Source organism: Colias philodice, chromosome 22 (genome assembly GCF_061535455.1).
Source record: "Colias philodice isolate Cphi_HAF_F1 chromosome 22, ilColPhil1 Martin Lab GWU primary, whole genome shotgun sequence".
NCBI lineage: Eukaryota > Metazoa > Arthropoda > Insecta > Lepidoptera > Pieridae > Colias > Colias philodice.
The window spans coordinates 1,051,015-1,067,900 of NC_143107.1; the positions used below are offsets into that span (position 1 = coordinate 1,051,015).

General features: G+C 32.2%; 2 protein-coding genes across 2 annotated transcripts in view; one reads left to right on the forward strand and one right to left on the reverse strand.

Moving 5' to 3' along the window:
* The window catches only part of LOC149478278 (protein madd-4-like), a 273,451-nt gene that overhangs the window by 81,286 nt on the left and 175,279 nt on the right, over window positions 1–16,886 (reverse strand). The gene's annotated exons all lie outside the window — the stretch shown is intronic.
* On the forward strand, window positions 1,767–4,437 carry LOC149478281 (cilia- and flagella-associated protein 298-A). The gene is made up of 4 exons (XM_089709608.1): window positions 1,767–1,973; window positions 2,681–2,851; window positions 3,246–3,489; window positions 4,184–4,437. The coding sequence occupies exons 1-4, from the start codon at window positions 1,767–1,769 to the stop codon at window positions 4,435–4,437; spliced, it is 876 nt and encodes a 291-aa protein (XP_089565734.1).

Consider the following 16,886-nt stretch of genomic DNA (forward strand, 5'->3'; position numbering starts at 1 on the left):
AATAATGGAGCAGACACCACGAACAAAATCTGTGCGCCAAGATGGCGGCGCGGGCCGCGCGAATGACGGCTAGACAGTCATAGATTATGCGATGTCACTGACTCACCGCTATAGAGGCGACACTTTGTTTCTTTCTGTCTATTTTATTGGGTGCCACTCCTTACATGCACGTTGACTTGAAATTTTCTTTGTACTTACTTAATATTTATTTCAGATATAAACTGACTTTACTACGCGGGGCTAACAATATCTGGCATATAATATAGGATGAGGAGGTTCAATATGGGCTATGGGAAGTTTCATTCCTTACAAATTGAGCCTTTTTTAGAAAAAAAATAAAAGCCGTGTAAAAATTGTGTTTATTTATATTTAGTTAATCATCCTCAGAACATGTTCCCGGCTCAGAAATTGCTTGTATTGTTCCAGTACTATTGTAGCACACCTTCGGCTAAAATAAATATAATAATAATAATGTTAGTGATGGCTAAAATAATATTTTATTTGTTATACAAATCCGTAAAATTTTATTATTATTACTAACATCAATACAAGGAACAGCAGACTTCTTTAGAATACGCCTTCCCGCTTTTGTGATATATTTATCCTCATCGCGAAAATGCAATGAACAGATGCTAGTTCTATCGGATGGTAACCAGGTTTCTTCACTGCGATTGTTTTGGACAAATTTTACCCATTTTTCCCTTTCTTCACGACCCAGACATGGAAACCTTGAATAGAAAAAATATTAATCTCTGAACTAGCGGTCCGCCCCGGCTTCGCCCGTGGTACATATTTCGCAATAAAAAGTAGCCTATGTTTTTTCTCAGGGTCTAAAGATTGTCTGTGCCAATTTCATCAAAATCGGTCCAATAGTTTATGAGCCTATTTATTACAATCAAACAAACAAACAAAATTTTTCCTCTTTATAATATTAGTGCAGATAAATAAATAATAATTCAATTATACGTTCAAGTCATTAGCTTATACAATATCAATTAAAATTGATTAAAATCAATTAACAAAAAAAAAATTGGTGATTAAGTAATTGATTTTCATATTTCATGATTTCACCTTTTTTAAATTAACAACCAGTCTATGCTTTTCTAAATATGTAAAATTATTATTTTATACTATAAAAATATACGCCAGCAAATATTACTTACAACACTTATTTCATGCCCAATGTCATATCTTAAATTTTTAATCTATGACAAATGACGCAAAATGTCGCCCGCCAAAAATTTTGTTCTAACTAAGTTTTAAAAATTATTATCTAATTACTTACTGATTGAAAAGTTATTCCTTTGCACTTTTCCGTATTATTTGTGCAATATCGTAACACACACGTAGGCATATTTGATGCGTTTCACTTTAAAACAAATAAAAAATGAGCGTGACGTTCGCGCCAATGAGCGAGCAAGCGACTGAGTGCAGTTACGCCACATGACGTATGTTGAGTGGAACATAAGTGGTGTAGGCGGTATCGACTCCATATTAATATTATCTCAATGATTTTCACAGACTTTTCATACGAAATATTTTGTTTATATAAAAGAAAGCGACATCAGTGACACCTGTCACCGGGTCAGATAAGTTTGTGGCACTATATTATTAATGTCGTGATTTTTTTTTTCTTTATTATCTTACTTCTCTAATCCCGGCTCAACTTAACGTTGCCATGGAAACACTATTAGCATAGCAACCGTTGTTATATCAATAATACCTAAATTCGTATTTTCAACTCTGCCAAATAAGGAAGAGCAAAAATGGTGATTCTTCTAGTAAAAAGAGGTGATGAAAACCAGTTTCTATATGAAACGAATGTAAATAATCAAGTTGATGATGTGGTTAAGGATATAGTTGCTATATTCAATGGAAGACTTAAAGTGAGCAGGATTTGCTATGAATTTGAAGAACTGTGGACGCACGGGACGTTTCTGCCAACTGAAATGCAAGGCTTGACTGATGAACAAGTAAGAAGAACGTAATAATACATGTACATATTTAGCTTTAAAAGATTCTGATGAATTGAGAACCTCCTCCTTTATTGAAGTCGGAAAAAAACTAAACAAACAATGCACACATCACATTTTCAACTAACTACTTAATAATTATCTATTTGTCCTAAATTCCTGTGCTTAAAACCTGTTGTCATAATATTATTTATATTGTTTAAAGTTTACTTTCATCCTATATTCCTTTAACCTTTCAAAACTAGTCTTATCTCTATTTTTTAACTGCTGAATTAACACGTTGTAGCAAAGCTGTAGAAAACAACTCTGTTTATAGCACAATTAGAAGGGAACGACCCATACCATCTGGCGCAGAATACATGCTCTCTGAGCCAGGCTGGTTATTAATAGTTATATTGCTTGTATACCTACTTCAATGAGCCTATATTTTAGTGACTGACCAGTGTACTACTTCGCTGGATGTCCAGTAATAATGGATCGATTTAAATTCGTAATAGAAGTTTCATTTATTTACCACAGTATTTAGGTGCATACATATTTGTATCAGACTTTTACGCTCTGTAGGACCAAATTTGTTAAAAGGCATCTCCTAATTTTCATACTATAAAAGGCATGGTGCAAAATTCCAAGTTTTATTATCGATAAATAATGAATTGCTTACTCTTTGCGAATCTGGTTTTAACATAGTTTTCTTTTTATATATTTAGATAAAAGAATTGAAACTGGAAGATCCTTGGGCAAAGCGTTGTGCTCCACAAGGTTATATAGAAGCGAAAGACGACATGGGTCGTCGATGTGGTCTCGCGCCTCCACCGAACCTTCAAGAGGTGCTGAAAAAGGCTGCCGAGTTTGCTAAGGAGACCATTAGTAAAAAGCATGTGAGTAAAGTTAAGATAAAATTTTTGAACATGTAATAATTTATACATAATATAAACTTAATATATAGCAAGCGTTTTCTTTTTTTTTTAACTAAAGACAAATAAAAAAACAATAGTCATTTCAAATACGTATTTGGTGTTTTAAAATCTACAAATTTTACTTACTACATTGTATAAAACAAAGTCCCTTTCTACCCTCTGTGATAATCTTTAAAATTACGCAACAGATTTTAGTAGCTTTTTCTAAAATAGATAGTGTTTTCGAAGAAGGCTTTAGTATATAATTTGTTAAGTTATAGACCAAGGATCGAAGCCGCGGAATGCTAGTTGCAAATAGCCTAATCAATAGTTTATACATATTAGGTATAAACCTACAACATTTTTCCTTATACAGGTGGATCTAAGAAAATGTATGACTCAAAAGAACGTAGCACGAGCGCTAGAAGAACTGCGTGGTGCTACTAAAATTGTCTTCCCTGCTGGTCTTCCGCCACATGATCCTGTGCGAATGGAACTGGATAATGTAGAGGATCTGACTGGAACCCAGGCGGCGAATGAAGTGATAGATCCAGCTAGGGCTTGTCTCTGGGCGTGCGGAAAGAAGTTGATCAGTGGGAATAAGCTGTGTGATCATTTGGGTAAGGATTTTTAAGCTATTGCATAGCTTCTATCGCGGGCCTTGAGTGTGGGGACCGAATCCAGAAATTTAGTAACGAAAAACCTCACGCTCCCTACTCCGACGCGCGCGGACGTGTGGCTTGAAGGCATAGCATGCAATAGCTTTACCGCGGCAGTCCCCGAGTGCCACACGTCTTTTTTGTAAATTTTATTGACAAATATGGCTCGATTTATACTGTCTTACCATAAAAAACTTTAGACAGGGTTTAACTTTAAGCACGAGTTCTCTTTAATCTGGTTTCATCGTATTTCACATAGACAACTAGATCCCTGGTTTAAAGTTAGACTGTGTTTAAATTGTTTTGTGTTTAAATATTATTGCAAATACTTGTAGTGCAGAAATCATCATTGTTTAATTTTTCATATCGTTTTTGTAACATTTTTTTTATCTGGCCCGGTTTAGTAAGTTACCTAGTTTGCTCATATTTGTATTATGTTTATTCTGTGTTCTTGTCATTTGTGAGAATATATTTTTGAAGTGAAACTTCTTTAGACGCGTTCAGAGTAAAATTACAAGGTCGCGTCATGGCAATACCGTCAAGTCATGGAGTAAGGCGAAGATTTTGGTACCTTTGAATCTTGCTAGAGAAGTTTCACTTCTGACACGTGTGCTTGGCATACCCGCTCTTTTTTAACATCAGCAACATCTTACAGGTAAGAACGATAAAACTAAAGTGACAGTGAAGCTATGCAGTTCTTCTGAAGGCGCTCCAGGCAGAGAGCCGGTTTTAACAGAAGATGAAAGAAAACAGCTGATGCTGCAAGCGTACAGGAAACAGGAGGAGTGGAAGAAGCTGGAGCAAGACGAAGATGATAGCTACCTGGACTCCAAGTGGGCTGATGGTCAGAACTTGAAGAGGCAGTTCCATGGATTGAATAATATTTCGTGGAAACCTGTTGCGAAGTAGATTCTATTCTGGTCGTATAGAGAAATGTCTTAAAAGTTAGAACGTGTGTGTATTTTCAATTTATTTCTATAGATAAAGATCTTTAATGTATCTGTGTTGTAAGTAGATAGATGAAATATTGAGATTCGTCTTTATTCATACTAAAGTAGTTATAGTTATCGTAAAACCCGGTTTTAGTTTATTTTTTCGTTATCATTGAATTAAATATTATATTCAATGGATTTGTTGAGTTTTATTTATTTCCCGATGAAAATTTACCTTTACTAAGGGCCGATTTTTCAATCGCGAGATAAATAGTCTAATAACTACCCCTCGAATAGATTTATTCAATTATTTATCTAACTCATAACGGCTCGCCTATTTTTCAATCGTGATTTATTTGATGAATAACTATCTGACCAAATATTTCCATATTGGCAGCTCTGCTCTCGGAGTGGCGAAACAAAAATATTAAATTAGGTTAGAGCGGGATAGAGTCAACTCTTGCAATTTGTCAACAACCGTCATTATGACTCACGTCAGGAGTGCATTTTAGTTTGTCTTGTATTGCTCTTGTCTTCTATGATTGTTGATTGTTGTTTTGATTCGAGTAAAGAGTTTGGTTAAATTTGTGTTTCAATTTATATATTTTACGATAGAAACGACATACTTAAAGGCAGCGTTCGGCAAATTTTCAATGGCATGGTCATCAGTACTATCAAAAATATCAATTTCAATATGATTTTAATTGATAATAATTATATAGAAAGAGGTTTCATTGTTGATAATTCTACGCTCTATGTTATGACATACGAAAATATCCCAAATTTGACGCGTCAGTTGTCAACTCAACCGCCTAACCGTCGAATAGCGCGCTATCTGGCCGTTGGAGCGGCAAATAGATTTATTCCTCAAATAACGTAGTTATTCGATAGATAAGTCCTATTCGTCTATTGAAAAATTGAATATTTTGTTAACTGAAGAATAAAGTCTATCTAGCTGTTTATCTGGGCATTGAAAAATCGGCCCTTAATTCCTTAAAACATTCCTATAATTTGGAATATTTAGGGCCGATTTTTCAATTCTTGGTTAAAATTTATCCGTCCAATAAATAAAGTATTACACGAACATATTAAAATGTAACCTGTAAACTGTCAAATACGGGCAAGTAGAATACATTTTTGAAATGGTAGTTAATACGTTATTCGAAGAATAAGTTTTAACCAAGCATTGTAAAATCGGCCCTTATACAACAAATATCATTTAAGAGCCAGCGCGCACGAGCAACTTTGTCTCCGCAACTATTTTGTCTCTCCCATCAATTTGTATGGGGAGTTGCGTCGCTACGTGCGCGCACTTTCATACTAGCCCATGGGTGGGAGAGACAAAATAGTTGCGGAGACAAAAAAGTTGCGGAGACAAAGTTGCTCGTGCGCGCACTGTCTAAATGTCAAAAATTCTATAAGGAAAATAAGTAAGTAGGTACCCGTAGTAGATGAGCTTTTAATTTAAGCTTCCTCAAGCAATACTAAGTACTGAGAGACCCTTTTAAATATAATATTGCCTCTTCCCAGAACTCAGAATCCTAGCAAATATAAACAAAGAACTTCACACTATAATTTTGTCGTCTAATATCTTTTCATATTGCACATTTATTATTTACTGAATAGCCCGGGAATGAATTACAATGTTACAACGATAAATTGTCGCCATTTTCACAATTTTAGGCGAAACTGCGGCATTATGTTAAAATTACAGGTGTTTTGTGAACTCGGTATGAACACAGCACATTTGAATTCTAAATTATAATGTAACTATGAATTTTGTACAGCACGATACTGGGAGATAATATTCCTTGTTTCGATTGTGTTTGTTCTGAGAATTTTGTACGGGAAACTACGGGAAGAAACAATCGAATAGTCGTGGTTTTTGCAACTCATAATGGCTATAAATATGCTGTATACTTGAAGCGTTTTTGAATATTAATTTGAAATACCGGTTGTATATATTTCCGATTTGATTTGTGATATTAACAGAGGAAAATAGAAGGAGAAAAAATGCATAACATTCGTCATTATCTTAGAGTGAAGAACACATCGTGGGCTCAATTTTTGATAAATTTTTGAGATTTGACACTCAAGTAACTGTAAATTATCAGAACAATTTTATTAGGTTTTTACTAAATTAACAGTTTTTAAGCGGATTTCGGTTGGTTTAATACTATAAATTGATATAATACAAACATAAAAGACATCTCTTTTTTATCAGAAACGCAAATTTAGCGCTTCTGCCTTTATAGACATGATACAAAGTATATGAGTAACGTTGGGTTAATAATATAATGAATAAATCGAGTTTTAAATCTTTATTTTTTAAGTATGTGTATGATAAATCTAAATGCAAGTTGATATAAACAGATTTGCACATCAATTATTATACGCGACATGTATGAAGTGTTGCGCGATTTAATCAAAACGTTTACCGGTCACAGACGTGATAAATTCAATTTAATTTCTACTGAAAACAAGCGGTTTATTCAATCATAATAAATTAGATTCGTATTTAATACTGAATATTTTGTAGAGGCTGCGTTTTGATTGGCAAATATAAGTTTTAACTGGTTTATAATGCGGGTTATTTTTGGTTACTTATAGGTTGGAATCATGGATCATAATAATGTTATATAAATATGTATGTAACTGTTTGGTTTGGGTACATTGTGTCACTCAAAGTTTATTTATGCCCTTTTGACGTCATAATTAATGAAGGATTTTCAGCTATTTTATTGTAACTACCTAACACACACATATTTATATTTATAAATAGCTGCCCTGACAGACTTAGATTTGCCCTATTGTCCCCTTTTCCTGTTTTCGCTCCGTCAGAACTCTCCTTGTGTCTTAACGTTAAAAAAATTAACGAATTGGTCGAGCCGTTCTTAAGTTTTGCTCTTAGTTACACATTTGGCGATTCATTTTATTATGTTATAGGTACCTAGAAGATAACTAATTTACATCTATTATTATTAATAGTATCACCATTTAAATGACTAAAGTTAAATTTTACATTATACAAACTTTTATTCCATAACACAAAATAAATTCAAATTCATAATTTTGTCGATAAACACGTACCATTATTTTACTCCCGCGCTTGCAAAATTCTCTATATATATTTTAATTTTAATGATAATTAATATTTATGTGTAATGCACTGCACCGTACACAATGAAATTACCAATTAACCCAGTTTTAACATTAATAATATTTTCATAAGCGACAAATTCACTTCATCATTATCGCAAAGCAATAGATTTCTAGATGTGATATAAAATATGCTATTATACTTAAAAGAGAGCAGATTTAGTTTTTTTTTGTTAGACTCAAAAACTACGAGCAACATTATTTTACTTTTAGAAAGGTACATTTTTTCAGAAATTTAAACGATACAAGAATTATTATACTAGCAGTGCTGGGCTTTCGAAAGAGCTACCGCGACCGAACCCGCGTGCCATATCAAGTAAGTATTTCTGTAGCTTTTGTATTATTCTGATGACCTATATTCCTGTAAAATTTCACCCAAACCCGTCCAGTAGACCGCGATAATATTAATAATATGATAATATACAGTTTACTATTCTTTTATTTTATCTAAAACTTCGGCTGTTCTAGAAATTTCTACATCCACAATTATATGACGTTTTCGTAATTACAATGCTCATTAGTGCTGATCCGTTCCGGGATCAGGGTGTATCCGGGTGTACCTGGGTACCCGGTTGCGGTTGATTACAGGTAATAACCGGTAATCCGGTGATTGATGTACCGGTTTATTAAATTTGGTGGATTTTTTGCGGTATTTTTTACAAATTTTTGAGATGTTACTTGCTTGTGTGTAACATCTGGATTAAATATGACTTCAATTACCTAGTGAACTCATGAATACTAAAGCTACTAATATTATAAATGCGAAAGTTTGTGTGAGGCTGGATGTATATATTGTGTATGCGTATGTTTGTTACTCTTTCACGCAAATACTACTGAAGCGATTACAATGAAATTTACCACATATATAGAGGGTAACTTAGATTAACACATAGGATAAGTTTTATTCTGGAAATGAAAAATGGAAACCAAGGGAACGGGAACTATGCGGGTTTTCTTTGAAAATGCGGGCGAAGCCGCGTGTGGAAAGCTAGTTTAACATAATCAAAGTAATGTAAATCGTATGTATGTGTAATTCGATCACATTATGTTTTTACGCCGCCCGATATCTCATATCGAACAATCAAAGTAATGGAATAGAGAGCACTTTTTTTTTTCGCAACAAAAGAGTTTGATAGTTAATGTTTTTATTAATTTCTTTTAACTATATTGTATATCTCTATTTCCCTACGCTTAAATCTTTAAAACTACGCAACGGATTCGAAGCCGCGAGCGGAATGTTACTAAGGAGAAATTGTTTATCATCTAATTTAAAATAAAATGTACCAACCATGTTAAGATGGATTTTAGCGAAGCCGCGAGCGGAAATCTACTATTCTTTATCATCAAACCTTAAATGAAATGTACCAACCATGTTAAGATTCTTGGCAAGATAGTATTAGGAACATAAATGGTTGAAAGCATTATATCCAAGAGCTTTAGGCTTGGAAACGCAACTATTTAGAGTTGGCACTTCGCCCGGTAACACTGCACTTTGTCCGTTTATTGAATAACATAAAAAGTAAAAAGGTAAGTTATGACCCAGTTAGGTTTTAAGTCAAGAGAGTATGCCGCAGAGAGAAATTATTGTTCAAGCAAGTTATTATTATAGAAATTGCCTATGATGAAGTAAAGATAGCCATCATTGGTTTATACATCTGCCTACGATTTACCTGTTTCAAAAAAGAGCCTACAAATCGCTAAAAGGTCAGTAACTTATCAACAATGCCCTAATATTGCGATTGCTTATGTGGTAATCAACTTACTCCAAGTGAATCGTCTACTGTTTTGCTTTAGGTTAGGCTTTTATTATAGGATAAAAAATATGTAATGATTAAGTTTACTTGTAAAGGCTAATAATTGTCGTCACTTCGTGTCGGCTTTTAATGTCACAAAATAAATTTCACACAAAACTTTTGCGATATAAAAAAAAGGTTTCAGTATGAAAATTTTATTCCAACCAATCCGGGGTTAAATTAATTTAAGAAGCATATAACTTTACAAATTAACTAACCAGCAAATATCTCATTATCATACTAAACGCGTTTCATACAACTGAAATTGAATAAAGCAGGTGGACCGCAAATTTGGCTCAACGAATAATTATATTTCACTAAGTAGTCACACGACTGTGAACGTGCCAACTCGTTGTGTGTGCTTTCACGGGATAGTTACTGGCGACAGCTGGATTAGGAAAGTTATCTTCCTTTGTTGGTAGCGTGTGTGAAGTTTAGGTTTTAGAATGTCTTCGTAGATTTGGATACAGTGGTGGTTTATCTTAACGAGGTTTAAAATTAGATGTAGAAATATATTTAATAATATTTAGAATAATGAATAAAACTAATAGAATGCATATTATGTATCTGATGTATACTATTAAAGTCTTCAATTTCTAAATGTATAATACTCGCGTATTAGAAATTACATTTAGAATCACACACTATAAAATACTAATATTATGCTTTTTAATATTTAATCTACTGCTGAAAATATAAGTAATTATAATAATGCTCATGAAAACTATATCACATATATTCCTTCTCAATCACTATAATTCCAAAACTTCATTCCAGTCGAAAAAAATATAGAACGCTCCCCGTCCACTCAAGATAGCCTGAAACTATCAGTACTTAGTTCAAACGAGGCACAATCTCAGTTATTACCCTCACGTGCAGTTTGCTGACAGGAGATTTTTCCTTTCCAAGATATTGATAATTTACTCTTGGCTTCACCAATCCAGACAATCGAGTAAGAGTAATGGAGTCGATTGAAGAGGAAATTCCATCAAGTGAATTAGATACATTAAAAGTTCCGCTGGTTGAGTCATTTTGTACTTGCGTTCGCGTGAGAGTACCAAAAAGAACTTGTTTATTTGATATGTTTCTTTGGAGTGATATACTCATGATCTTCGGTTAATTTTTGGCACTTATAAAATTTGTTAAAATATTTCAGGATGAGTTTTATATAGGTTCTACGCTGAAAGAGTATGGAACTATTGTGAAATAATTTGAGTGGTTTTTATCATGGAATTTAAGGAGGATGTTCTTCGTATGTTGTGTTGTTTTTTTAAAGTCCCTTGTCGCTTTGAAGAGCTTGATGAAAATTGGTTTTACCAGCTAAAGTGACTTTAGAAATGGCATATCTATATAAATATCAAATTAAATGTTTTTTATTAGTTAGTTAATATTTAAACGTAGTTTACTATCAATCATATCATAACATATTATTTCAAAGTGACGCTCTTACACAGATAACGTATTAAGATAAATACGTGTAACATGGAATTCACATAAAAAATAACTTCCTAAAACATCAATCAATCTATTCGTCCATAATTTAAAACCTCAATACATTACCCATTATGCCCTTTCAGGTCGAATGATAATGTATTTTTATGTTACATCAATATTCATAGATGTCAAATTTATGACGTCACATTACTCGTCAGCCATCTTGGTTTTAGGTGATGAATAAACCTCGTAATTTTCTTCGTGTAGGTGTGGCTTGACTTTGATTAATTTGATATCTTTGGTTCCATGTGTATTTATTTTACTGTCTTATGAAAATGTATGTTATAATAACGATCTGTCTTGTATTAAAAGTAGTCCGAATAAATATAATTTAAATAGGTCATTTATTTTACACAAGTAGAGAAATAATATAAACTCGAGTAGTTCTAGCAAAGAGTAATAAATTTATTCCTAATAAACGAGTAATCTTAATGACATTATTTTTATGAGAAAGAAACAGAAAATTAATACGAAGCAAGATAAAATTTCTTCGAATACATTAGTATCGATGAAGTTAATTCTAGAACATTCTAAGAGCTTCTGAGAATAATGGATGAGTTCTTGATTAGATGCTAGAAAAAATATTAAGATATATATTTAAAAATATTAAATTCTAATTCTAAATTCTTTGCTGGCTAAACCAAGGGGTTTCTAATTATAATTCTTCGCTGGCTAGGTTAGGATTTGTTGAGTCCTATATTTATATTAAATATTAAATGCCATATGAAACTATATTTGATAATTTACAGTTAAATACGTACATAAAAAAGGAAACTTAAAGAATATGTACAACGTAAGTATTTAATACCTAATTGAATTTATTACATGAACTACCATATTCTTTATCTATACCGTATCATAACCATATTATGTGATTAAGTTGGTACCATGTGGTTTCATTTAATAATCAATCAACAACAAAATAAGTAAATAAAATAATTTAATACTTGTTCTATAATATTCATACACAATTCCCAGTAATATTTCTCTCAAATAAAAGGATATTTCTACCAAAATAAAGAATAATAGTCACACTATTTCACAAGTGGCGTAAGCTCGTAGCAATTGTAGCGCGCGTAGCACTTACCGAACTACTTGCTACGAGTTAATGTAGACTGATCTGTTGTACGTAGCACTTTTAAGTGCTTACAGTCGAAAGGGGTATTCATAGGAAAAACGTACAAAATAACTGTTATAGCTGCTTTCGTACTTTCTAGAAAAATATTGATAATTGATGGATGTTTTTTTGCGTTAGCCTAGGCTTCTTAATGTTTTCAATCTTCAATATTTTTCAATGAATTATAATATGTTGTCTACATATATAATAAAGTTTCATCACTCTAGGTTTTAAGAAATTAAAAAAAACCAATCAAACATACTTAAACCTTAAACCGAACGACCATAATTATTTACCACGACCAACCAAAAATAACTTCAAAATGTGTATAAAATTGATCAATTTTCGTGGTGTCAGGAAAAAATATTAAAAGCCAGTTTTGTGTTCACAAAAATATAATTCGCAAACTATTGCTGATGCATTGCGGTCAGAAATGATTGCTATTCGTTATATAAAGTTATTTATTTCAACTGGCCGATAAAATATTTAGAGCAAACATCAATTGACAATGATGAAATAGAAAAACACGACCCACCATAAAATATAAAGGCTTAAAAAATGAATGCTTAAAATAACCCGGTCAATTTCAAAGGCGATTAAAATGGAGCGTAAGCCCGCCTAACTTATGAAAACATTTTTACAATTTCAGAGCTTTTTGCTTGATAAACATAAATAGCTTGAGAATGGCCAAATGTATAGTACTGGGGTTTATTCAACCCGGTCAGATGAGACAAAAGGTTTTTGCGGTGGATGGAGTTTTATAGAATTTGACAACTGCGTGGTTCGAGTGATTGTAACTGCAGTATTTCGATTCTTTAGTTGTTTAAATATTTTGTTGAAATTATGTGAAATTATTCAATATACACAAGTGACGATTTTAAATTAGTTCGTGTTGTATGCATCTATTAAGAAATATTCTTTGCTATGATATGATGGAATGAGTCAAATGTAAGAAAATAAAAATATGATATATCTCTTACTACCTCTTTTTATTGTGCATTTCGTAAAAAAAATTTAATAATGACTGAAATCAAATGCAAATAATCTAATTTAAAACAATATATTTAAAGTCATTGCGTTTGTGAAAACCGATCTATTTCTTAAAAATACTTAACGAATACTAAAAATTTCAAAGAACTATCACAGTGTCAAAGCAAAAATCTTTTGATAAAGCCAACAATAGAGATGATATGTTCAAGAATCAGTGTGAAATGAAAAGATTCCAGCCACCAGAGATATAATATCAGTTAAATGTAATTTATTACATACAATATGCCGTTAAAGACGTATATCTTTTGTGTGGACTTAACAAAGATTTCAAATCAGACGAACATAAAACGGCACAAAAGCAAGACAATAAAATGTAATCTTGCTGTGATTGAGCGTAGCGTTGTTGTGATAAAATATGTTCGTATGTATTATATGTCAAAAATAACAAATAATTCTAGAAATAGAAGGTTTAAATAAATTATTAAAAGGTAAATACAATCTTGGGTGCAATGAATAAAGACAGGCAAAAAACGAAAAAATTAAGTGACTCTGTCTGCACTTTGATATTCTAAATAGGTATGTAGTTGACACCGACCAATAAAAGGGACTGTGCCAATCTCTTATTCAGAACTTTGTTTATTAAATGTAAAGTCTGTTAAATTGGCAACAATTAACAACAGCCCGTCTCATATGAATTGCATTTATCATGATTCATGACCAACAAATCTATATAACAAAAATTCCTTTGTTGGTGAAAGCAAAATTGACAAGGGCTGAACCGATTTCGTTAATTCTTTTATTATATACTAGCGGTCCGCCCCGGCTTCACCCGTGGTACGTGTTTACGTTTTCTCTACATAAGAACCATCCTCGTACTTCAAGGAATATAATAAAAAAAGAATTATCGAAATCGGTTCAGCCGTTCTCGAGTTATGCGCTTACCAACACATTTTGCGATTCATTTTTATATATATAAGATATATTCTCGAGGTTTTCGCTTACCAACATACATTTTGCTATTCATTTTATTATATAGATGTGATACTGACATGAATTTAAACACGATAATACAATGCGAATAATGCGAGGTGATAAACATTGGTAATAAAACACGGCCACTCAATCGCTTGCGGCGTCATTTCATCAAATCGCCACACATTTGAGAGTTCCCAAGGGCTTGTTCCAAGATCCTATTATAAGTTTGTAAGACGGTATGGATATGCCGTTAAAATATTTAATACCGTCAGATTATAATCTATGTATACTGCATATGGCATATATTATACTATGGGAAATTACATAATATTATAAGTATTGTTGCCTTTAATAGATTCGAGTTTTTTGTTGTTGCTGTTGTTATACCGTTTTCTTTTTAAATTAGTTATTAATTTTTACCTAGCATACATATTGGTTTTATGATTCGTAAGATACCTACTGCTTACAATATAATGCCCTGTTTTTCGGTAGATTACATTTTTAAATTATTTCACGAAAACCACTGAAAGGATTTTGATGATACTTTACAGTGATATAGCTTATTTACCAGACTAACATAAATTATATAAAAATACTTGGGTACTTTCGCCTGCAAGTTAGTTCACGTATTAAAATTCGAAGCACAGCTAGTATCAAAATTCTTATGATAATCGTTATATACAGTCAACAATTTTCAAATTATTCAGTACACAAGTGTATGAAAATAATTATTGTATATTAATATTGACGAATAACGTTATTGTAATTAATTAACGATAAACGATTGTTCAATTTATTAAACAAAGGTTCTGAATATAATAATTATTTAATCGGCGTCAAATGTATTCACAGCAATTAAATTATGAAGGTAAAGTTTCATGAATGGAAAATATAATTATATATTACTAGCTTACTGCCCGCAGCTTCGTCCACTTTGTCTAAAACCTTCAGTATGTAGAGTGATAGTAGAGTGATTCAAGAGTATGATATATATCTAAAATTATATTTTAGTATATATCATACTCTTGAATCACTCTATCTATTTAAAAAAACTACATTAAAATCCGTTGCGTAGTTTTAAAGATTTAAGCATACGAAGACAGAGAAAGCGTCTTTTTTTTATACTACGTAGTGACTAAAAGTGAAAAGAATAAGTACCTAAATGATAACATATTTGTAGTGATGAATCTTAGGATAACTAACATACACTGCTGTATAATTAGCAACGCAATACAAAAAAAATCATAACTAAAAAGTTAAATTTTAAACTGTTAACTACAGATACATTTTACAGAACCAAGCATCCTAAAAACTTTATTGACAATATTTTTAGGTTATATCCTCTGAAAGTTAGATACGACAAAACTACACGGTTTGTATCGAATATTCCATACAAGGAATAAATAGTGAAAAATCAAAAGCATAAAAATACAACGCAATAAAACACTGATACTCCGTATCCCAATTTCAGTGAATCGGCCGTTTGGGTGTTAAGGACGGCGTTATGCCAAATTGAGTCATAAATAAATATTAATATGATCTAAGATCGTTTACGAGAATTTAGGTTTGGTATTCGCGACTTTATTACCGAGTTAGTAGTTTATGGTATCAAAGCGAGTTTACTTTTATATACGGAATATTAAAGTAAACGTGATTTGAATAATCCTACTAATATTAAAAATGCGAAAGTTTGTGATGATGGATGTATGACTATGTGAGTGTTTGTTACTCTTTCACGCAAATACTACGGAAGCGATTACAATGAAATTAAGCACACATATAGAGGGGTAACTTGGATTAATAAATAGAATAGGTTTTATCCCGGAAAACCCACGGGAACGGGATCTATGCGGGTTTTTCTTTGAAAAGGTAAGTAGTTAAGTCCATCTTTTGAATATAATATAACCTACGTACTTATGCAGTTTTGATAAATTACTACTTTTTAAGTTTTTAAACTGTGTGTGTGTTTAAAAACTACTTAAAAAGATTATGCTCATTCTTCCTTTTGACAGTATAAAAAAACTAATCTCGAATCTATTTATTGAAATTAACGTACAAAGATTTTGTTATGTAAAACTACCCTTTCCGTGTTTTTAATTGTTGCAATATGACGATAAAACAACGCTATTTCAATAAGTACAGTTAAATAAACGCTCAAGTTTATTGTATTAGCTAATTTTATTTAAACCCCAGTTTCGTAAACTCTTACAATAAAGTGCAACTGAAACTGCATTTACATTACGAATAGACAGCAATCCCGGTAACAGTCGGGAAATTTATAAAAACGCCCAAGTCCTTCTTAAATCAATTAATCCTTCGCAACTGAACGACACGCTTCTTACAAAGTTCCTAAGAGCCGTTCAAACTATCTACAGCTTCAGCTTATGAACTCGTAATACTATTTTCTATGGCGGTATTGTTTCGTCGTACAAAGGACTACTGTATTGTTGGTATAGCGTGTAATTTTTGTATGGGAAATTCGAATCAAATTTTCAGCGTTCAATAGGAGTATGGAATGTTTTTTTATTGAAATACAGGATCGATGTACAATTGTTATATGTTTTCTATGCAGGGGTCATTCTATTGTTGAATTTGAACTATTTTTCTTTGTATTTTAAAACGAGCTCTCCTTGTTTTAATTTTTATAGAGCACAAAATTCATCTTCTTAAATAGTATCTTGACTGGCAGCATAATACTGTGATTTTATTTCACTCTCTATTAATAGTAATAAAAAAAAAATGATTTACAGAATTGATATTTCCAACCAAATAAAAAAAAAATGCAAATAGTTATCACATTCCTACATACCACCGTCCCTGAACGTTTACCGTAATATGATGGGGTCAAGGAATCCCTGGACATCGCAATATCCTTTGCGCGTTGTAAATAACGAGTTC

Coding starts and splice junctions, on each gene's coding strand:
- LOC149478281 (XM_089709608.1), top strand. CDS start 1,767: ATGGTGATTCTTCTAGTAAAAAGAGGTGATGAAAACCAGTTTCTATAT. Junction 1,974..2,680: donor AAGGCTTGACTGATGAACAA/GTAAGAAGAACG, acceptor TTATATATTTAG/ATAAAAGAATTGAAACTGGA. Junction 2,852..3,245: donor AGACCATTAGTAAAAAGCAT/GTGAGTAAAGTT, acceptor TTCCTTATACAG/GTGGATCTAAGAAAATGTAT.